We start from the raw sequence: 23,310 nt of genomic DNA, 5'->3' as shown, positions 1-23,310 counted from the left end.
CGGTATAATGTATGCAGGGGGGGCGTTCTCATACAGGAAGGCTGCAAAAAAAGTTGCAGTGAAAACTACAAGATTTCACTGTGACATTTTTTACGTCTTTTTTAATGCCTACTTAGGGCAGGCATTAAAGTGACGGGCCCATAGTAACCTATGGACCTCCCTAGTGCTTTGCTGCACTAGCGCCATAATTTATGGCACTAATCCAGCAAAGCACCACAATAGCATCATAAATTATGACACTATTGTGAAAAAGAGTGCCATGGTGTGCTTTATTGTAAATACAGAGCAACCATGGTGTTGTTAGGTGGGGCACAGGCAGTGCATGAAAAGTGGTGCATCGGGACCGATGCACCACTTTAATATAGATCTACCCCAAAATGTTAATAAAGGTAAAACTACACATACAGCCATAAAGGATAAATTGGTAAAAATCACACTGTTTACATAGACCAGGGCAGTCTATGCAAATCACTTACCCAGTATGTTGCAAACATGAAAAAGTGCAGTAATGTTCACTGTGGAAAATGCTTTAATCTCTTCAAACGAACCAGAGAGGTACACATGCACCATTTTTACGTGACACAAAGCAATACCACATGGCTTTGGCCACTAAACTTTCGAACGCACCCGGTGACAGCAAAATATAATTCTGCTCAGGGTTCTGTTATTGGTATTAGTATAACCTATAAACATGGGGGGGGGGACAGTGATATGAAGTTCCTATTGCCATATCTTAAAAAGTTCAATTTATATTTCAATTGAATTAAGAAGCCAGGTTCAATGTTCATTTACTTTGACACATAATCGAATTGAGAAAGATGTGTGCCATTTGTATTAACACTTCAATGGAGTCAGTAAACAACCTTTTCAGGCAGTGTCCTACTGCTATACAAAATCCCTTTTGAAAAAGACACTACATCTTTCCTTACTAAGAAAGCAGCAAAACGGTAATTGAGGACAAAACATAAGTCTTCACGTTTTTAAATAGAAGGGACATGAAACAGCTGTATAAGAGCAATGGAAAATGTTAACTGTGTAAAGTGTGGAAGATGTTAAGTCTACCTCACAACACAACCCCCCGCGCTCTCCTCCACCCCTTCATTTTGTTGTTCCCTCCAACCTTTCCTTCTAATCTGGGCCTTGTCTTGCTGGTGCGGTTAGGGCTGGTGAGGGGTCACGCAGGATGGTTCCACTCCAGGCCCCTTTGGTAGCTGCCTGATTAGCAGGGCGACTAGGCCAGGGTAGCAGGTGGCTGGCGGGATCTTGCTGCAGGTGATGGCCTCTGACTCCTGTCAGCAGAGCAGGGTCGTGCTCTTCTTCCAAACGTTGCTGCTGCTTTGTAGAAAGAGAAAGGAAATCCAGAGAGAAAATGTTTCTCGTTATAGGATTTCCCTTCCCACTACAACACCAACCTAAGTGACATCACGTGCAACATTACCAGCAGTGAAAAGTGAGCATGAGCACATCTATTTTACCCCAGTGCAGATGCTCAACCCACACACTGCTGAAAAACAGGGACATTCGATTAAATAACCCTGGCACTACCCAAATACCGGGACATTTCATCAATTTTGAGAAATGCGTCGGGCACTTTCCAAAAAACCAGGACCGTCCCGCGAAATCCGGGGCGTCTGGTCACCCTACATTATGTGCCAGTCTAGGGAAGCATCACTAATTTAGAACCAGGGAGTGAGTAAATGACAGAATAAGTGAAGGAGAAACATTGCGGAGGGAAGAAAGAAAAATAGAAGAGAAGCAAGAGGAAATTAAAGAGAGAATGGGCGTGGCGAGCGGAAGGAGAGAGCAAGCTTCATCGGTGCTTAATTTGTTAAAAATTAGATAAAAATGAGTGACAGGGCCCTCGTCTGAAGACCACTACAGCTTGCACTAATCATTACTCCTGCTAGCGCCTCCAATGTCAGTACCAACACAACTCCTAACCAGCACACTCTTAGCAGAGTGACAATTGAGCCTATTACAGGTCCCCAAAGCTACAAGAACGGCTTGGGCGCCAGGTATTCATTTCTTTCAAAGAAAATGAAATCAATAAACAGCTGTGAATGTACTCATCCCTAAATTAGACAAACCAAACGGTGCCGCCATCTGGCAGACTGTCATAAGTGCCAGCGTTGACAATTAAGTGCTGGTGCTGAGCACTGGCTCAAATTAAGCACTGGTGGCATGTCCCAAAAGGGCATTTTAAAAAGCCGATAGGAGTTGGTGTTCATCCTTTACATGGCGAACCTCATACCTGAAATGTCTTCTGAAACTTCCAGAATGGTAGAATCCCCAAAACTGAGACCAAAGACGTGCTCCCGTCTATTTGCTTCCCTCTGTCTCCCAGCCAAGACGTACCTCTATGGCTGGCGTGAAGACCTCCGAGGTAGAACAATGCTGTCAGTTGTTCAGCAGGTGCATTGGCACCGGGGCCCAGGGGTGCGAGGAGCACTGTGCACGCTTATGAGCAGTATTTCTCAATGCCAAAACTAGGAGTCGGGGTCTAATGACCTTGCTTGCATAAGCCCCCTGTCACTCTTGCTACGCCACTGCTCAAAGTGAGTGAGTGTTAGAAGCCCAGGTGGCCATCAGGCACAGGTTGGGTGGCTGCCACCTAGTCAGTGCTCACCTGTCCCAGCCTCTATCACAACCTCTGTGTGAGCATTGTCGTCTCACCTTCCCTCATTAAAAATCGCAATTGTTGCGAACGGAAAAAGGCAGAAATTTACCTTTTCATTCCAGCAAAGTGGAAACATTGTTTCGTGAGAGACGCTGCACTATTCACGATGCTGGTAAGAAGTTGTTTGGTGCAAGAAAAGATTTTCTACTGACTAAGCGTTTATGTAATATTGATATGTAGGAGCATCTACTGTTTCCACAACCTCTGGTCACTTCCGGCTATCATTGGGCGTGGGGTTCACTCTGGATTATTTACTTATGTTACAAGGGGTATGACGTAGCACTGCGCTTCCGCTTTCACTTACTTCGGAGCACTGGGCCTTAGCAAAACGTCTGTTATGCTGCTGAGAGCCCTTGCATTCTTCAGAGTGAGAGGAGAGGCGTTGTCTGACATCCTTCAATTAAAGTCTCCAACTGCAACGGGTACAGAGGACGGAAACACAGAATATTTAGATTTTATGGCCTTTTCTGAAATGCATGCCTTTTGGCTTTGCCCTGAAGCTTGAGCTCGGTATCTTCCACAGCCTGGGGCACGCAACTATCTTGGAACTTCCTTCATGTTTAAACCATTGGAAGGTTTGTTGGATAATGTCCAGATTACTTACTTTATTACTCTGAATGAAGGTCTTTCTTGTTCCAGTCCTTACATAATGAGGTACGTCCTATCCCTAGAGACAGGAAATTTAGTTAACCCTGAAAGAGAAACAAAAAAAATTACTTTTTTAAAAATAAAATGTATTTAAAATGATAGCCCCTCCCCTTCTTTTTCCAAAAAGAACCTTCAGAACTCACATCCTGATCACTAACAAGCAGTAGATAACCTGGGAAAGGCCTAACCCAGCCCACGGATTGTGACACGGACAACTTGGACTCATAGTAAGTAATCAGGACACTACCTCCGTACCCATCTTCCTTGCCACATTCCTTGCACAATAAGGATGTAGCATGCAGGGCTCTGACTGCATCCTCCACATGTCGTAAATTTAGTGGGAAAGAGACCTCACAAAGGCAAGAGATTCCTTTAACCACAGACCTAGACATTATCGGTCTACCACTGCAACAGAATGATAGAACTGACACCGGAGGAAATCACAGGATCTGAATCAGCTTACAGGATACATACCGATCTACTATGCTTGTCCAAATGGGAACCACGAGTCCTTGTGGACCCATTGAACGCGGAATGGATTTAAAAGTCTTTGCAGATCCTGCTCAGTTGCCTTGCGCAGCGGGGTCCTCGAATCCTGCATGCCTCCTAATAACACTTAAGAAATACAATACTTTGGGGAAAAGAGGGATACTTTTTTGCAGGTGAGACACCTACGTTTTGAAGATACACTTCTTTGAGCAATAGAAAAAGGGAAAGGCGTTTACAACAGGTGTATTTATAACGTCTGGCACATCTAGTGGTCAGAGGACAAAACAACATGATTCTCAGAGGAAATACAATGGTATTCTACACGTCTTGCAAATACAAGATGGTGGTATTTTGTTTCTTGGGTCACTGGAAAAGGTGTCATCACTGGTTTTGTACATAAGGAAGAGAAAGAAGTCTGGTAGTCTGTGTCTTATGATTTGAGGATCTGTATTCTTCGCCTGTTTCACTTCATTACATTGTTTAAGGTATCCAAGTTCTAGTTAAAATGCTTGTGCTAGGATTTTTGCTAGATTTTTCTTCTGAGTTTTAGTTAGCAGTCTTGTGTTACTATTTGGTTTATTTATGGTTTCTGTTTTTTAATTGTGTTTTTTTTAGAGGTTTTTTTCTGCAACTTGTTTACTTTTTCCTCTACATTTCCTCTGCCACCGTGTGCAGCTTTCTTGGTGCCTTGCTTGGTGTCTCCGCCTTTCTCTCTGTGAATCTGGAGGTAGAGCGCCCTTATCATCCCTCACTCAAGAAGAAAGAGAAGAAAAAGAAAGTGTGGCCTGCAATTACCACAAGACTGAAATATGAAAACTTGAAACATGACCTACTGCATGGCTTCTCAAAACCAACTGTTCCAAAAACAAAGGCAAGCAAGAAGAGGGCCCTTTTTAACATGCAACTATGTAAGAGGTGATAAAGAGACATGGCAGGACCCAAACAAAAAAAAATTAACAGAGGACCAGGCAGAGACAAAGATGTTCTTTAAAATAGAATAAGACCATTCTTCCCAACGTTAACGTAGATCCTTGGTAGGCATAAAAACAAATACCTCTATGAATAACCTCCTTGTGCCTGGAAGAGATACCGCCATCCAGGAAATAACAGAGCTGGTTTGCAGGAATAACAAAGCCAGCTCCAGTGTCTGTGAAATGGACCACCTTGTCTCTATAGAGTCACATTCAGAGAGAACACAGAAACCTTGGAAAAGATGTCACAAGAAAAATTGATCTACAACACACATATTTAAAAAGCCTAAATTCCAGAAAACACACACCGTGCTGTGTTACAGGTGAGTCACGACTTTGGAAAGTTGATTATGGAATGTGGGCAAACTATGAAGTGCAGGTGCTTCAACCAGAGAGAGAACAGAAACTGAGTAACAAGAACACAAGCCCCTTATGGAAATGAAGACGTCATATAAAAAAAGAAAACATGACCAGCATAAAAAAATAATAGGGAAACAAGCATACCTGACTATGCTCTGAAGAAAACAGACATTTCTAACTTCAACGGATGGAGATGTATTCTCAGCATAAGCAATCAGCTGAAACAGACCCAGCAAAACTGAAACAAGTACAACATGTAACACCAAATTAGGTGGCTTACTAACTGGATATTCATGCATGCTCAGTGACGGCTGTACTTTTAGAGGGGCACTACTAGATGCCCTTCCCTGGTGCATATGGCAAGCCAAGCAGCTACCTGAAGGGATCAAGAGTCTCTCAGATGAAAAAACAGTGTTCATAAGATAGGCAGAGCAAACACCTTCTCTCTGACAAAACCACAATGCTCAGTCATTGAAAAGTGGCTTGCAAGCTACTGCTTTTTTAATTATAGTAGAGTTAGCTGGAATATTTTTTCTACTGAACAGACCTTTAAGTAGATGCAGGACCATTGTGACAGTGAATCGTGAACCCAAAACTATCAGTTGGAGAGTAAGACACCCTAATCTCTAGGTTACCAGCAACGATCTACAGAAGGGGTCTTGCCAGTCACAGGAAAATGTCTAGTAACACCTGCAAGAGAGGATATTAAGGGAACTAATCACTAAAGTCCCTCAGAAGTAGTGTGGAGAAGCAAAGAAGTCATCAAAGGTAAACATGTACACAGAATTTCAAGCCCATGCACCAGTGTGCTAAAGGTTAAGTAAGCAGGATTTACATAACATAAGATGATCACCATAGTATCAGTCAGCTAACAGAGAGAAACTCCTAAGCAAATTCGCCTAACATCACCAGTGGCACTCAGTATTACAGTATTTATGTAAACTAATTTAGAATGTTGCTAGTTGAGGAAACCATTCTCCTGACTCCAAGACAGTAAAGCAGCAGGCGATGTAAGATTGGCGAACAATTGTCGAGAAACTGGTGGTAGAATTTCACAAAAATGAATACGGCAAAACTGGAAGAACCACTAAAAACACAATTAAAAGAAGTGTACATTTCAAGACGCTCAAAGGCCTGCTGGGCTAGAGATCAATTTTCATGCAATGCCAAAAATGTGGAAACACAGAGAAAAGCAACACAACTAACACCACACTTCACACACAACAAATTACATCACCTCAACAGTTAAGAATACCAGATGGCTCCATAACACCAAGGCCACTGAACCGTAGTCCCAAATACCTTCTATTAACAATCAAGAGTGTGGGATTTCTTATGAAGAAGATGACATAAACCCAGACTACAACTTCCAGAATGCAATAGGTTCGAAAAGGAAAGACTAGGGGCCTGATTACGTGCCTAGGCTTTATTTGTTGCCTCTAATAAAAATCCATACCACTGGGTATGTAATTTTTCAGGTGGGATAAATAACACCTATTAGAAGTTCATGGGGAATAACATGCACATTTTTCTATTTAACACACGAAAATCCGTATGATACAGTAAATATCAAGTTTTCCCTTCTTAAATTTCAGCAGGCTTGACCCGCCGAAATTCAACAGAGTTGAAGTTATTTCACACATCTGCTAATTATCGGATCTATGAAATAACTTCAAACGCGTAATTCTGAACAAGAGTTTACGCATAGGTCAGAATATTGCTAGGAACACCTAACCATCCCTAGGACTGAAACCCCAAAACAACAGATGATCTAGAAGAGAATCAATTCCAGGTAAGAATGGCTGCAAAGAACCCACAGATAAGGCATAGAGGCCACAACACATACGTAAGAACTCATTTACACAACCGGCCCCAATCAGAGCCAAAGAGATTGGGTGGTATGTAAGTGGAAAGACACTGAAACAAACACTAAAATGAATACAGAAGCAAAAGTTAAAAGAGTACCCTTTTAAAATGTTTTTCCAACTGCTGGCAGAAGATTGATACCAGCTGACATTTTTTCTTTCCAGTAGGGCTACCAAAACGAGCAACTTTATTGCAGCACGGCTCAGTAACTGCCAGCAATGTCATGCAGTATAATATTTAAGCAGTACATGTGCATTTACAGAATATGTGTTCCTTTCACAACACAGTACCACAAAATATATAAAATAATCATATTGCATTAGTGTTTAAAAGTGCTGTCCTGCATCTAGCAGGTACATAAGTATGTAAATGAGTTACCACAAAAATTGATCATGTGTCATATTTGACTGAAGACTTGAAATCAGTTTCTTGTCTCTATCAGACAGCAACACAATCATTAGATTTACAAATGGCTGCTTAAAAATATGATCCCATAAACTAGAATAAAGAAACTAAGCAGTGCAGTGATGAAATATAGCTTAAGGGGCGGCTCCTACATTAGAAAGCAGGAGCACCGCCCCACTCACAAAAGTGCCCCCCGGCACTGCCAAGAGGTGAAAAATAAAATGGTATTAAAGTTAATTTAATGAAGGGTAAAATGGTAATAAAGGTAATTTATCATCATTTTATTTTTCATCACCTGTTTCGAACCGAGTGTCAGGACAGGACAGGGCCAGCTTAGTGCCAGCAGCAGGGAGGAGTGGTGAGATGCCTCTGCACTTGTTTACAGTGCGCATGTCTCTTTGGCCGGCGGTCTTGCGACGGCCAGTCAGACATGCACATTTTAAAACTCTCAACCCAGCTGTCTTATACAGCTGTGTTGAGAGCAAGCACAGGACTCTAGTGCCATCTGGAGCTCAGAGAGAGACCGCTCCCTCCAATCCTGGCACTGCTCTCATGCTGGTTAAAAGCATGAGAGCAGCACCAGGATTGGCTAAGGGAGTTGGATGAGGCCTGCGCGGGAGCCTAGAATGAAAACCGGAGCGAGGAGAACGTGTTGGTCAGCAACTTGCAAGGTAAGTTATTTTATGTACCCCCTTGCATGTAGCACAGGTGTATGCATGCACCCACGTCTACCCATTTTAGTGCCCCACCACTCTCTGTGGTTGCCAGCTGCCCCTAAATAGCATACCTGTTGGCTTGTCTGACAATCACTTAAAGTACAAGGAAGGATAAAAACGTTTCCTTGCATAGTGCCTTTGAGGGAAACTTGAAGTAAAATTCAAGCAGTTAAAAATTACAAAAACACCTCGAAAAATGAAAAAACAAATCTGTAAGCCAAGCAGATAAGCCCAAAAAGGAAAGCATGTGTGTGAGCTGCTGCTGCTCCCCACGATATCCTTTAGTTACCCAGCTGAAGCGCAGATACTCATCACAGCATGGAGATCCCCTGGAGCAGTGTGGCTTGGCCTTGACACAGAACATCACCAGACAGAATCGTATTCATGGCAAAGAGGCATTACAGAGAAACATGTCACTTACCGTAGTAAATGACACCCCTCTGAGGTCAGAAGACTCATCGTACTCAATCCACTGTCTAGCGTTCTAGAAGAATGCACAGGCACCCTCATCCTAGCTGCCAGTGTACAAAGTAATAAACCACTATGTTTAGTGACTAGTAGAATCACAGGGAGGAGCTCACATAGGGCACGGGGAATGTGGGTGACTGAGCACAACCCTGAGAGCTTTGTTAGTGCAGGGTCCACACTACATGCCCCACGCTGGCTCAGCAGAGTATATGGGGAGGACAAACACCAGCCATTTAACAATCCTTCCAACAGCTATAGTAGGGGGCAAAGCTGAAACACTAAGCTAAAGTGCATACCCAAACTAAACAGAGCAATAGAAGTGTACTGTCAAGCTGGAGAGAAGGCGGCGAGTGTGGCTTGGCTCCAGCAGAAACAGGCAAAGGAGGATGTCTGGTGAGACCAGAGGATTCTGCTGGGAAAAAGAAGTGTTGATTGAAAAAAAGAAGAAAAAAAAACTTTTTAGGGGAGGGTATGTTTTTCTAGTGGTGCAAGTACATGCCTGTCTCTGGAGTGAAGACTCACCTTATTAGTTCGGGACCGCAACAAGGAAGACGGATGAGGAGGTAATGAGATGTGACCATAGCTCCCTATAGGCACTTGTTAAGAGCACCACGTGGTGCAGGTTGTTGTAGATAGGTGGGATGATGCCCCGTTAGGCTTTGGGGGCATTATACAGGACTTCAGAATCAATCCTCACATCCTCTAGGAGCCAATGATGCAATTCCAAAGTTGACTTTATGCTCTTGTTGGCTGGTAGCATAACCTGGCTGCCTGGTTTTAAGACTTTGCTGCCTGTCAATAGGCTTCTTTGGGAACTTGGTGTAAATAATATTGCAGTAGCCCAGGCAGCATCACCAAGCTCAACATAATGGCCAGTACATAGGAAAGGAGGATACTCCAGAGGATGGCGAGCCGCAAGTGGTGGCTTCCATCAGTGCATCAATTAGGTAAGGAAGGACTTTCTACTTTCTGGAATGAACATGGCTCACACATGCCTTGTGGTATACGTAGGCTTCACATTCGGGTAAGTTGAAATCTGCACTGCCCAGTACCTGGATCCCTGGTTTTGTTTCACTCAGACATAGGGTACTCTAACTCAATGAAAGGAAAACATGGTCCTTACAGGTGGTGATGTTAGTGTAGATTACTGTCTTACTCTTTAGGTGGAAATTAATTTGGGCACCATTGGTATACATTTGGTGTTTCACCTGATAATGCTGTGGATGCAGCTGCATAAAAAGATTGAAAAGAAGGAGGGCTAGAGTTAGACTCTTATAACACTCCACTTGTCATGGCACACAATGAGTATTCAATTAACTTTGAGGCCTGTGATTAGAAAAGGATGGATCTTATCCATTCCAGAGCAGTCCCAACAACTATACCCCACTTTTTAAATCTTCTTAGAGTGTTGTACGCTAACGAGAGGTTGAGGTGAACTAAAGCTTATTTCTTATTTTCATCCAAGAAAGGCAGGCTTCCCTCTCTGATGTTAGCCAGATTGGGTTTGATGCAGCAAACTAGCCTGAACCCAAGCTGCTAGTCGTGTATGATGTGGTTAGGCTCCAATTACTCTTGTGGCTATCTGATGTCCACCCTTTCCATTATCCTGTTGGGTACGGTAACGGACATTGGCAGGTGGTTGTTCTGGACTTTTGTGTAAGCTGAAGATGTCTTCAGGAGGTGTTCGTGAATGGCATGATTGAAAACTCTGGGGACACTGCAGTAAAGGAAAGAATTGACCACAGGAGCGACATCAGTTTCAAGTAATAGGAGGAATTTCTTAATGCATGTGGATATGTTGGGCTGCACTTGCTAGTTAATTACTGGCATTGTTCAAGTGAGACTTGAGAACCTCTTAGTTATTGGGTGAACAGGTGCAGTAATAGACCGGGCAGTGGATCATAAAAGAGGGCAAGGCGGGGCTCTGAGCAGCAGAAGATATAAACCCACATATCTAATGGAAACTGCTCTCAGATTCCAGTCTGCATAGAGCACCTATGCTGTCATTTCTCTCACCATCATAGATACATAGATATACATACACATACATGCATATATAGTTCTAGAGTATGTTCATAATCACTTGCCCTGTGTAGGAGGCATAATCATCAGTTCTTGCTAAAACAAAAAAGTACATAGTTCTTGTGCTGGAAGAAGGGACACAGAACGTTAGAATTTAATTTTCTTCTCTCTATTTCACTTTTGTGTTTTAATAATTAATTGGATTTATATATTTCAATTTATCGTTCATGTACTGTGCCTCTCTCTTTTCTCTTTCACAGCATGACTTAAAGTTACACACTACATAAAAAATGATCATTTCTTCAGCTCCAGAATATCATAGTTTGTGTGCTAAGGGAGGACGTGGCTTGGCAGTTTGGGCTGAACTGTTCCCATGAGGAGCAGCGCCAAGACTGATTTGCATATAGCTGGGTCCACACTGAGGTGGCATGGTGAGCAAAAGAACAATGAGCTGGATTGCTACTCCGAGCTATTGCCAGTGTTTAGACTTATTGCAAGCAACCACCCATCACCTTTTCTATGTTTCAAGTACCACCCTAAGAGGCATGGGTGAGCCCAGATGTGAGTCCTGTTCTCACTGTGTCACTGGAACCAAGCGGCACCGGGCTGAAAACATCTGATCCAACTGTTTTGAGGTCCATCTTCCCTCTGTAAAACAAAGCATGAAACCTGAATTTAGAACGTATCTTTTTATTTATTTTGTGCTTTTCTCAAACTATTTAAATTATTTCTTCTCCCCACCCAATATCATGCTCCTGCTACCATTTGAGCCATGTTTGCTTCCCTCTAGCGTGTGTGGTAGCTTATAGGTATTCACCAGCTGCTGTCGCATATCTAGTGGGCCGCAACGAGGCAAGACATTGCCTGGCTTAAACGTTAAGGCAATGCCAACAGTGCTCATGATGTTTTCATCAACTTTGGTTGTGTTTGACTCTCACTTTCGGACTGGCACTGGGACTCTCCTACTGTTCACATGGCTCTGTGCAGTTGATCCTTTTTACACCTTCGAAATTAAGACTCGTACTTGTTTTTGTCTGTTGCGTGCACTTATCTTACTTGCCACATAGCACAACACTGTAGTTATTGACATTTTGCTCTCATCTGGTTTTTGCCTTTTAATAGGTTTGATATGGCCATATCAGGTCCACTGGAAATATGCGGCAGGGGAGGGTCAAATTATGCAGCAGGTTTGTGTAAATTATGTAGCATGAATAGGCAAATTAAGTGGCGTAATGCGGCACATGTTGTGATAATATAATTCCATCATTTTGACACTGCCTGGGCACTAGTTTAACACCCAATTATAGCAATAAGCAACTGAAAGGTGACCAGTTAACCTTTGCAGAGGGCCTTTCACTATGCGGCAACATATGTGGTTGTGTTCTTGGTAACTTTTTAACTGTTGATTTAGAAACAACATTTTTTTTTTGTTAAAAGCAACAGATTATGTAGCAGATGATGGAGTATGTGGCAAATGAGGCATATCTATAATTTGCTGCAGCCAAACAATCGCATAATCTATATTTTCTACTAATATTGGATCCCCTTATTTATTTATTGATTTACAGATCAATGTTTGATCCATTGGGTGCATGCATATAAGATTATTGATTGATTTTGGTTACTCTCTATATAGGTGAATGAATCCCTGGGACCCATTGTTGCAGATTACCCAGGCTCATCGAGTTGATGGGTTAGCTCTACTTACTACTAGTGGTCAGCAGTAGGCCACGGACTGCTGCGAAATTGGTCGACCACCCATTCCATAAAGGACATTCTGAGGGTGAGGAGTCAGTGCCCTTCTGACTGCTTGGCAGCCAAAAAGAATGGTATTAACAGAGGTACTAGTTCTGATCGGATACTCCTTGATCAATCAGAATTGGTGCCTGCGTTTATATCAGGGGTGTCCACTGTAGGCCCAGGTGCTCAAGATCAGTGCATGAATTTCAGAATAAATGTTATGTAAATAAATTGGATTAAACGTACATAAATGTATTTTTGCAGCTATCAAAAAACGGGATTGCATCGCAGACTGTTTGGCCTATCATAAGGAAGTACAACCGAGGGGACACTCGCAGATGCTTGGTGTCTGTCCTTGAGGTAGGCAATTCTAGGCCGGAGCCGACAGTCTCCATTTTCTGTTACTTACTTACCTGCTGCAGTCGTTGCTTTAGCCTGGCGGCTTTTGTGGCGTTTGTGTTACAAGCATCCCTTCTGTGGCAGTCAAGCACTCAGGCGTCTTCCATCTGAGCGGACGCAGATGAGAAGACAGCACAGTCCGTAGGGGTAGAGGGAGCTATGATGTTTTATGTTCAACATGCCCCTCTTAACTTTTCAAGTCACACGCAGCAAATATTTTCCTTTCAGAAGTACGTTTCATGATAGCATCATAACTCGTACACCTGTTCACTTTTGTTTGCATTTTTGGAAACGCGCAGAACACCATAATAAATTACTTTCCGCGGCGTTATGTATTTACATTTAGAATTGCGTTACTAATTTGTTCAAAGACAACGCTTTGTGAGATGTGATTCGATAAATCACGGTCCCTTCAACAGGTGAACAGGTGATACGCTGTCGAGCGAGCAGGGTCCAAATGGATAATGACACACATACAGTCAGTCTAGCCAAGCAAAAACAAAGGACCTGCTGTGTGAGTCTCTTGCAGAAGGCCGCGTGCTGCTTCCTGTGCGTACATCTTCATGAAGAAGACACCATCTTCCAAATTCGGATGTAAACCCTTCTACAAAGAGATGCGGGGTCTGGAATATTAAGGGGATTTAGCTCACGGTCCTGGGCGCACGGCGCTGAAACCATGGGTGCGCTAGGACCTGGCGAGGCGCTGGCACAGCCCAGACAGACACACCTGCTTCAACATATCATGCACAACAGGGCTCGAGAGCCGGTGTCTGGGCGGGGGCCAGGGACGGAGCCACCAGAGGGGCCCCCGGAGATAAGACACAGCAGGAGGAGCGAGCTCCCCCCGGGGTCCATGCAGACACGCGCCCCCAAGGCCCCCCTCAGTCCCTGGCTGTGTCAGGGGGAGGACGTGCCGCGTCTTCACCAGCAGCGCTGAAAAGTTTCTGTGCTTGGCCGCAGGCCAGGCTCAGCCCACACTCCCCGCGAACCCAGCAGCGCCTGTCCGAGCCGGCCGCGCTCGCAGCCCACGCCCTTCAGTGCATCTGCCCAGGGGCGCGAGCCGGCTGTTTCTGCCGGTCCCTCCCAGGGGAAGAGGAGGTGGGGGACGGGCAGACGGGAGGACCTGGAGTCCACAGTCCTAAAGGAATGTGAGGGCAGCCTGTCATTGCATGAAACCGTCCCGTTTATTTACCGGCCCACTCTTTGCCTTCTAGGGTTTGTATTGCTCCCTCGTGATTTGTTGTCATACCCTGTGAGGCCACGGGCGTTGTCTGTCAACAGTGGAAACCCATCTCTGCCCGGCTGGCCTGGCCCACTGCCTGCCTGGCGCTGAAAGCAGCAAAGACGCGCCAGAGGGTTTATTTTCATCTTAGTTGGAAACGCATCTGGAGACGGATTTTCAACTCACCTGGCTTCATAGAAAATGAATAGCACGTTTTAACCTCGGTAGAGTGAATGGATTCATTTATTGGGAGCTGAGCAGAGCGGATGCTTCCCTGAACTCGTTGGAAAGTCTTTACTACAAGCCCCACTTTTGAGATGCAGTGAAACTTAAAGCTTCTCTTCGAGTGTGCAATAATGGAAGTCAGAGGAATCATTCACGTCCGCAGTGAAGGCGCCTAGTGAAGTTTGGAAGTGAAGAAGGCACTTTCTCCCCATTGGACTGCATGCAGTACCCGGAGAGCAGAAAGTGGTGTCTTTTTTGGTGACTGGGGCCCTTTTGCAAGTTGCTACTCATCAAGGAGTGGAGCAGTAGATCCCTGGGGGGATGGGAAGCCCGAGAATGGACGGCGTAAGCTCTAGCCCCGCCGGGGAGTCCGAAAAGCCGCCCCCGGCGGTGGGCAATGGTGAGTACCCGGATCCCAGCCCCAGCTCCAGCGCCAGGCCTCCGCTCAGCATCCTCATTTCCACCGTGCTCTTCTGCGGGGAGTTCGTGGCCTCCTGCGTGCTGGCCGCCGACTACAGCCGCTCCGAGGACTCCTTCTGGATGGGCCTGACGCTGCTCTTCATGCTGGTGCCGTCGGTCGTGGTCCAGCTGACGCTGACCTTTATCCACCGGGACCTGGGGAGGGACAGGCCGCTGGTGCTGCTCATGCACATCCTGCAGCTGGGGCCGCTCATCAGGTAAGCCCAGACTAGCCTGCACACACCGAGGCGCACTCCTGGCGCGGGTGCCAGCAGCTCACACAGATCTGAGATTGTTTTGCATTCTGGTAGCTGTAGTTCTGTTTATCCATTTATAAATGCTACAGTGCAAGAAAGAGAATCGGAGGATGCATGATCAACATTGCATAATTCGGCATGTGTACGAACTAGACTACGTGGAGTAATTGATAGGTTTAGGAAGCAGTGTTAACAAAGCACCCAGTTAACAGCTGGCGAGCTCAAAGTATCCTCTTTCCACCAGTAAATTCACTCGGGCTCTCTTAAGTCTGGTTTCCTATCTCCTGTTTTGCTAACCCAGCCTTCCTTACCAGCAAGTATGAACTATCCGGGTGTGACCCACTCGGAGGTGGGGCAAAGCGATTTCAATAATGTTGACAGTTTATATCACATGTAGCTTGATAGTGTCTGTCATTAAAGATCAGCTGACGTTGAAATCTGTCTCTTTGAGTAGTTTTGTCTTTGGCGTACCATTGTGCCATATTCTGGGTTTAACCCTCTTCCTTTGTTAATTCGCGGTAGCCGTCCAGCTGGTGGTTTGGGTGCGTGTACCTAGCCCTGCTCTTTCGCATCCCAAGGCGCATGGATGCCGACCGTCCCTGCTTCCCTCCGCCCTATTTCACAGCATGGGGAGCACCGTTATCATGCACTTAATCATGAGATTATCAATTAGCTACTGTCTGACGTCTTCATTCCAGGAAGGGACTGCTCCAACCAAAACATGGTTTCTAAACAGCAAATTAAAACAAAAAAATGACCCAGCCCTACTGGCTAAGTTTAGCGTTAATAACTGTTTTAATCCTTATACAATAGGCGATCTCATTCCATATTGTAGTATTCTAACTGCTCTCACAGTTTCACCCTTCAGATAAGCATAGGTTTTATGAACAGTTAAAGAGTTTTATTGTGCAGTTGACTCATTCACAGATGCTTGTAGACTTAGCAATCAGTGCCTTGAAGTCTTTCTTCTCTGCTTTACCCAGCATGCGTCAAGCACGTAGGCAGTTCAGGCGTATACTGTCCATTTCGATAAATCTTTAATTCCATGTGCCACCTATTTACCCCCACACGCGATGCGCTAAACAGCCACATTTTCTGTTCTTGGGGCGTTTAACAAAAGCAAGCCATAGGTTTATAGCACTGTGCTTAAATCTGTGGGCAGCCTCAAAATACATTTTACTTTCTAAATTAGGTAAACCAAAGAATCCTTTCAGGTAGGGCTCATCAAATCACTATTTGGGGAATTAAGTATGAGACCACCAGTGGCCAAACTTTGCGTAATTTCTTGCGGGCGATTATATAAATTGTATGTTAGCATTTTCAGTGGCATTACATTGACACGATTCCCAAACGCTGTAAGATGAAAGGGGGGTCATCTATCCCCACATGCTACTTATCTGGTGTGTAGATATATAAATGAATAAGGTCACTTGTTCGCCTCTGGAAGCAGATGATATATATATTTATTCACCCTACACTCCAGACAATCAAACCTAGGTCATAAGGGATTGTTGTTCTTAACATGTTTGCACGGGTGGTGAGGATATATCTCCACAAAGTCTCCATCTTGAGACATGACCTTAAAGTATAGATGAACCTGCGTGTCTGCAATATGTCTACCTCTAGTCTGACTTATGAGCGCTTATGGTACTGTGGCATTCAGAATAAAATATCACATGTAGAAGAGTTTATAAAAGCCTATTTATTATTTGTTGTAGATTTGATGTAGATTGAAGTCAGTTCTGCACTTCTCCAAATATCCCACCATGTCTTTTCTTCAGTAGGGTAAACCCCTTCTTTCTTTGCAGGTGGTTCACTAGCATTCTATCAAAAGAGGTGATTAAAACGTCTGACTATAAAGAAGATTGTTTTAATGGTCCAGGTTACGCTGGTTTTCTGAAAGCCTCTGGCCTGTATTTTGGGATCCATGAGGCAGTGCCTTAGTTCATTTTATTAGTCTTTCTTTCTCATCCAGGGCAAATTCTTGTTTTCAGTCCTCAAAGGACTTAATGTGTCTGGCCATAAATGTATCAGTTATTCACATGCAGCCACTTTTTTTTAATCCATCTTTGGAAGTGTCTCGGTGCAGGGCAGATAAGATCTCCTATTATTGTGGATCAATACATTCGGAGCTTGGGAAGAACTAAAGCATTGTCTCATAGTCAGAAGTTCTAAACTGAAGCCCTGTCATTGATGAACAATGATGGGATATCTTAGCTTTCAGAATCTATAGCAAGTGTCTGGAAGATGTGCCTGTTAACACTCAGTACAGCCCACTTCTACCATAGCTTGCCAAAGTTTGCATCACAATTTGCATTTACAGCCTGTTGGTAGGATGACCACCTCTCTCCAGATCATTACCAAAACTCTCTCAGGCCCTGAAGTTTTGACATACAAATCATTGTTATCAGGTGTGTTATTCTAATTACACCAATGGAAACAAACACAGACTATAACACCCATAATGCGAAAGAGAGTACGTAATGCTTAGTCGTATCAGGGCAAGCTAGGCCAACTTCTTCATCAGCGAGAAACAAGAATTTCCTTGACCCAAGGATCACTTGGTTCACCAAATACACTTAACGACTTATGTTTGTGAAACAGTAAGGTCTTGTTTTTAGTAAATTATAAAGAAATATCTTGGAAGAACTAGAGCCGCAGTGGTAGAACCTCTGTTTTGGAAATTTAACCTGCTCAATCAATGAAACCGACTATTGGGAACCTATTTGTGGACAGTCGGATAGTTCTCATTGCTTAGGTTTGTAGCGAATATGACTCCGATCGTGAGTGAGTGGTAAAATTCTTGATGTGAGTTGCGACTAAATGCAAACGCATCTAAAAATGGAAAGGACTCTAGCAAAAGTTTCAGTAGAGAGCATCAGTGCAACAAAAATATGTACTAGATGTCAGTCCTACGACGCTGGCGAGATGCACTATACCTTGGTGAATTAAAGTTTCTTCCTTATGATGACGCTGCAGGCTTTCTGATGTTTAGTCTGACATTCCAGTGGCAGCCATTTGTAAACTTTGAGGTTTTGTTCCAGTGAACCCCCCCTAATTAAAGAGGACCGCACTGGATCCTCCACACCCTATTCCAGGGGTTCAGAAGCCCACCTAGCACTGCCCCAGTCACTTAGTGGCTTTTCTAGCTGGCGCCAGGATTCCATCATTTCAAGTCTTCTCAGCTTCATGCACGTTCCCAATTGAGCAGCCCCACTGGCTGGTGCTGTAGTCACCCAGACCCAAGACGCCTATAGCCCTGGAGTCTTGTCACAATCCTGCAGCAGGTCCTTGGAGGCAGAGACTGTGGCTGAAGGTTAGGGGAACCCTTTTTATGTTATTCAGTAGGCACGGCATGGATTCTTTTCGTAAGGTGTTAGTAAGGAAAGTTCCTCTTCCTTTCCGTTGCCGTTTCAGGGATGGTGCAGAGGTTTACCTTGTCATCATGAGTTTTGAAATAGTGCAGCTTGGAATGGCATAGTCAGGTATCTATAACTCCGTCTCCAGCTGGCCTGTCAACAGTGTCGTGTTATGGAAATACTTTGTGACTGGGCATTTTACAGTTGAAGTCTTTCATGCTGGTTCCTTAGAAAATCAAAATGTTGTCATTTCACTGCAGAGTTCAAGAGATCTGCAAACACAATTTGCCAAATTTAATAGCAAATAGGGCAGCTAGCAGGTATAGAAAAGGGTTTTCGGCACCATCCAGCAGTACACCTGGTGTGTATGTGTGTGTGTGTATATATATATATATATACATATATAAATAAATAGATGCAGAGTCTGGAAAAGAGGCAAGGCTGAAAAGAGGTGGCTATGCTTCATGCTTGGCTACCTGCAACCCAGAAACATGTCTTCTCCCTCTTGTGTAGAGGCCCTTGAACGTTTGAGGCTGAAGATAGCTAAACCCTCACAGGATGAGTTTCTGATTCACCATGATGCGGTGTGACTTTGTGTTAAAGCACTTGTGAATGAGTAAAAGTTCAAAACCTACATCACTCAAAAACTGTAAAAGATATTCTATTTAATATAGAAGTTTTGACCCAATGTTCATACATGCCGCGAAGACAATCTTGGTATCTATCACACAACATTATAATCTTAATTATTAAAAAATAAGAACAACACATTTTTAAGCATGATGCCAGCTTATGCACAAGCACCTGTGTGACAAGTAGTGCACGGCGCATTTATTATACAGTGGATAAATATTTAGCATCTCTGAGTGTCGGGCTAGTAAGTTGTCAAGGGGAATTGCTACTCACTTGTTAACAAGGACTGCACTGAGATACAGAGGGGTGCATCGGAGCGCACTGCAGCTGACCAATGACCAGCAGGCCTCAAACCAAAGCAGAGCAGAAAATCTAGGGGGTCCCATAACAAAACTTGCGTAGAGAGATTCCGTTTCTTACAACACTCTAGTTAGTCTTACTTTACAACGGCAGTGATAGCATTTCAGTTGCATTTCCAAAACAAGTGCCTGGTATATAAAATGCAAGGGATTACTCGGTGAATGATTGTTGCATACAGTGTTATCCCAAAGAAAGAGAATTGCTCTCAGACCACTGAAGCACCTGGCTACTAACAAATGCAACAGGAGCGATTGAAGGAAAAAACATTCACAATATAAAGAGAGAAAATAAGCATTTTTTAAACAAGCAGAGTATGCTTTTAAGTAAAGTCTTCATAGGCGTGTGCATGTTCTTGTCAGTTCCTTTATTGTGAGGACTTGGTCAGCCCCATTGGAACAAGAAGAATGAAACAGCCACCGTGTATTTCCCCCAAAGGACTTCTTCAAATGGTGTAACTACAACTTAGTAAGTGTATTATCAATCACATTTTAGAAGCATAATGTCACGTATGTAAAATACACATAAGAAAAAACGAAAGCTTTTTCTTAAAACGGTACTGCAAGGTACAAGAAGAGGTGATTTAAAATACGGAATTTGAAAAAAAAAAAAAGTCGATTGTAATGAAAAACCTTAGCACTGAAATGCGACTAATGATTAAGTAGCAAGCTCCAGCGGAGAAGCTATTGCCAGTCTGAACATTGTGTAACAAGAAAGAAGAAAGTCAACCAGAAGTTGATACACAGTTAAAAAAAAATAATGACTCCACACTACCACTATGTGGAAAATTAGATGTTAGCACAATATAAGGCAACTTCTAAATACATGCCAGTTACCTATCAAATGCCAGTGTTGACTATGTAGATAGGAATGTAACTATAAAAGAGAAATTTAAAACATTTAATCTTTTCTTTATTGTAATACGTTTATATAAATAGACTTTGTAATTGAATGCCGAAATGAGGGGAGACGACTTACTGGTGTAGTAAAATGGTCGCTTATGAAGCAACTTAGATGTAACCAGGAATATTGAATGCTGTTGATAGTAAATCTTGGCCACATATGATGAAGGAATATGTATAATATTATACTGATAGCAAAATAAGTAGAGTGTAATTAGTGGAACTGATATACAGTTGTCAGTGTCACTTTAAATTCAAACATAAATCGGTTTTGACTTGAGTGTCCGGGCTGTGATAAGCCACAAGGATGAAAACCTTTGTTGATAAAAACATTGAAAATATTAGTGTTGGTAAGAGGTGCCTCTTTGAGGCAGTCAGGAAGGAATGGATTGGACTTTAGTCTGTACCTTGCATATTTGGCAGAGGTGCCGTGGTAATTTACAGTAATCCATCTGCTAAAGTTAAGCACAAAACCTGTTTAGTAATTCCTGCCCAATATATCTAAAGTGTTCTCTGCTTCTGGAATATGATTTGTCTTCAAGCAGAGGATGCATCGCTTTCCTGGTACTTATTGAATGTGTTCCTTCCTGCTACAATATCTGCACGATCATATCGAATTAGTTGTGAATGCAGTGTAATCACACGTTTACTTCTCAGTGCCCTGGAGATCTACTGGACCTCATTATTGAAGAGACGTAGCCCTCAAGGGGACATACTCCTCACGGTTCTTTCCTGGCCTCAGCATTAGACCCAAGAGCATTGCATTTGCCCGTCGTTTTAAAATGCGTTCAGCTTGCAGGAGTAAGTTAAATACATTAACTGGGATTTGGAGGAACTCTGCTGTGACAGAATTGTGTAACAAGATCGGAGACCTATTGGATTTAGCAGCATTTCTGACTTTCAAAGATATTAGAGCAGTTAGAATGTCTTCGGGAGTTGGCTGCTCTTGATTTTTCTCTTAATCACCTGAAAATTAAATAAAAAACTAACAGTTTCTTAGTAGAAGTACACATTAAGTATCATCAGGTAGTTCGGCTAGGTAAAATTATCTACGCAACTTCAAACTCTTCACAAGCTCCCCTTCCAAGCTAAAATATTGGACGACTGAGCACTCTTCCATCATGAAGATCTCATCTTAGACAGCATCATGTTTGAATACTACAAATCTAACTTTAGAGTTGGGCTCAGCTCAGAGAAAGACACCTTGTAAATTATTGGTGATGCTCTGCTCATTGTGCACAAAGGCATTTTCTTAATCTCCTCAGTGTCTTGGTGACCTTGTAGAACATAATATAATTATAGACTCCTTATAGGAATGGTTGGTATCACTGGGGATGTTCTGAAGTTGTTCTCTTCCTATAAGGTGACATGCAACAAGAACCCAGGCCACTTATGGAGTGTTTTTTAGGGTTTAGATTTGATGCATCTGCTCTTCAGACCAGATATGAAACCTCTTGGTCAAAACTGTATGAACTGGGCTTTGCGTCAGTTTGCTGAACAAGGACAGTTGTACCTCAAAAGTCAACCCCTCAGAATATGTATCAGCCTTTATTACCTGCTTCTCTAAAATCCAAATATGTATGACTCTGCATTTTCTTATCTAGAACCTTCAAAAAGTGGGTGCATTCTGATTGTCTCGTGACTGCCAGCTACCTTCTCTCAGTGACTGTCAGTCAATATGTCTCAAACTGTTGGTAACATTGCTAAATCACTTGGCTTTAAAACTCAACCTGGATTTGCACATTAGGACTTTGGCACACCAGGCACAGTTACAGCAATGATAGTCTAGACATACTTTCAAAATGACGTGTCTGTCATCTAAACTCCTTTAGGTTTCAGCCAAACGAATACAGATCCTTGGCAGACAGTGCACCCCAAAAGTAAAATATCTCTCCACACTAAGATCACAAAATATAAAACCCTAGTACACTCCTTCTCAGATTGTGGTACATGAGTCTGGAACTCCCACAGCCCCCCACACCTGCTCACCCTGAATCGCCACCAATCTCATAACATTGTACACTTCAAAAAAAGTACTGAAGAAAATGCTGTTGCAATGCTATTGTAAAATTAATATAAATGCAGTTACATATGAGTCACCAGTCTTCGATGTTACACACCATTAAATAAACATCCTGCTACAGCGCATTTCCCAACCTCTTAATGTTCCTACGGTCCCTTCCCTAAGTGTATTCTCCATTTAAGCTAATGTACTCATTGCTCCATCAAATCTTCTGTTTCTAGATTTCTAATGATCCTTTTGGCCTATCCATAGCCTTCGCTGTCATAAGTGGTATAGTAATTTATCAACCCTGATGTCTTGCTCTTGTTTGCAGATTTCAGCTCCTTTTGGGTATATAACTTAAAATAGTGATTTTGCCTGGAATTCTCCTCAATTGCACACGCCATCTTTTTCCCTCATATTATTTCCCCCTACTCGTCTTCACGAAGACCTTGAATCTCTAAATTGTGAATGCAAATATGTTTCCTTTCACCAGCTAAGAAATATTTTGTATTTGTTTACTATTGCTTGGCAAGTATTCTGTGAGTGTTTATTTTCTGTACCTCTTTTTACCACCCAATGGGCACAGTTCTCTGATGCCACTCAGGCCTGCTCTGAACTGTCAAGTAAATAAGACGATAAGAGATGCGTCTGTGCCTAAAAAACATGATTCTATTGTAGGCTCCAACCTCCTGAGAAACTCTCAAGTGTTAATGAGGATGACTTGTTAGAATTAAATATTGCTAAATTCTAGATACTTTTTCTGTGGTTGCACATATTACAGCTGGCACCAAGTGAGTGGTAGGATCGTTCGGCTTAGCCTAATATTACGAAATAGTGGGAGTAAATGGGATGTGAAAAGAAGTAAGTCATCCAGAACTAAGGTCAATGCAATTTTGGAACCTAGTGAAAGTGTGGTACGAAAGTCAAAATGGCAAAAGGAAGACCCATGAGAGTGCTCAGCAAGGGGAAAATCAGTGATATGTTAATCTGTGGGGTGTGAAATACTGCTACACAATTGGGGAATAAGTTTGTTCCTAACAAAAACCTAAGACACCTTTGCATCTGAACTCGGAGCTCTTATTGAACTAAAGAGCTATCATGCTTTCTCCTGTCTGTGCTCAACTGAATAT

General features: G+C 43.0%; 1 protein-coding gene across 1 annotated transcript in view; it reads left to right on the top strand.

The window, feature by feature from the left end:
• Nucleotides 1-13,282: 13,282 nt before the first annotated feature.
• The window catches only part of XKRX (XK related X-linked), a 105,878-nt gene continuing 95,850 nt past the window's right edge, over nucleotides 13,283-23,310 (top strand). Inside the window, exon 1 of the mRNA XM_069213294.1 lies at nucleotides 13,283-14,885. Coding sequence (XP_069069395.1) covers nucleotides 14,530-14,885 — 356 coding nt within the window. The 5' untranslated portion in view covers nucleotides 13,283-14,529. The remainder of the gene's footprint in view (nucleotides 14,886-23,310) is intronic.

The sequence above is a fragment of the Pleurodeles waltl genome, chromosome 2_1 (assembly GCF_031143425.1).
Source record: "Pleurodeles waltl isolate 20211129_DDA chromosome 2_1, aPleWal1.hap1.20221129, whole genome shotgun sequence".
Lineage (NCBI taxonomy): Eukaryota > Metazoa > Chordata > Amphibia > Caudata > Salamandridae > Pleurodeles > Pleurodeles waltl.
The sequence above is the reverse complement of the archived record's forward strand: the minus strand, read 5'-3'. Positions and strand labels throughout refer to the sequence as shown.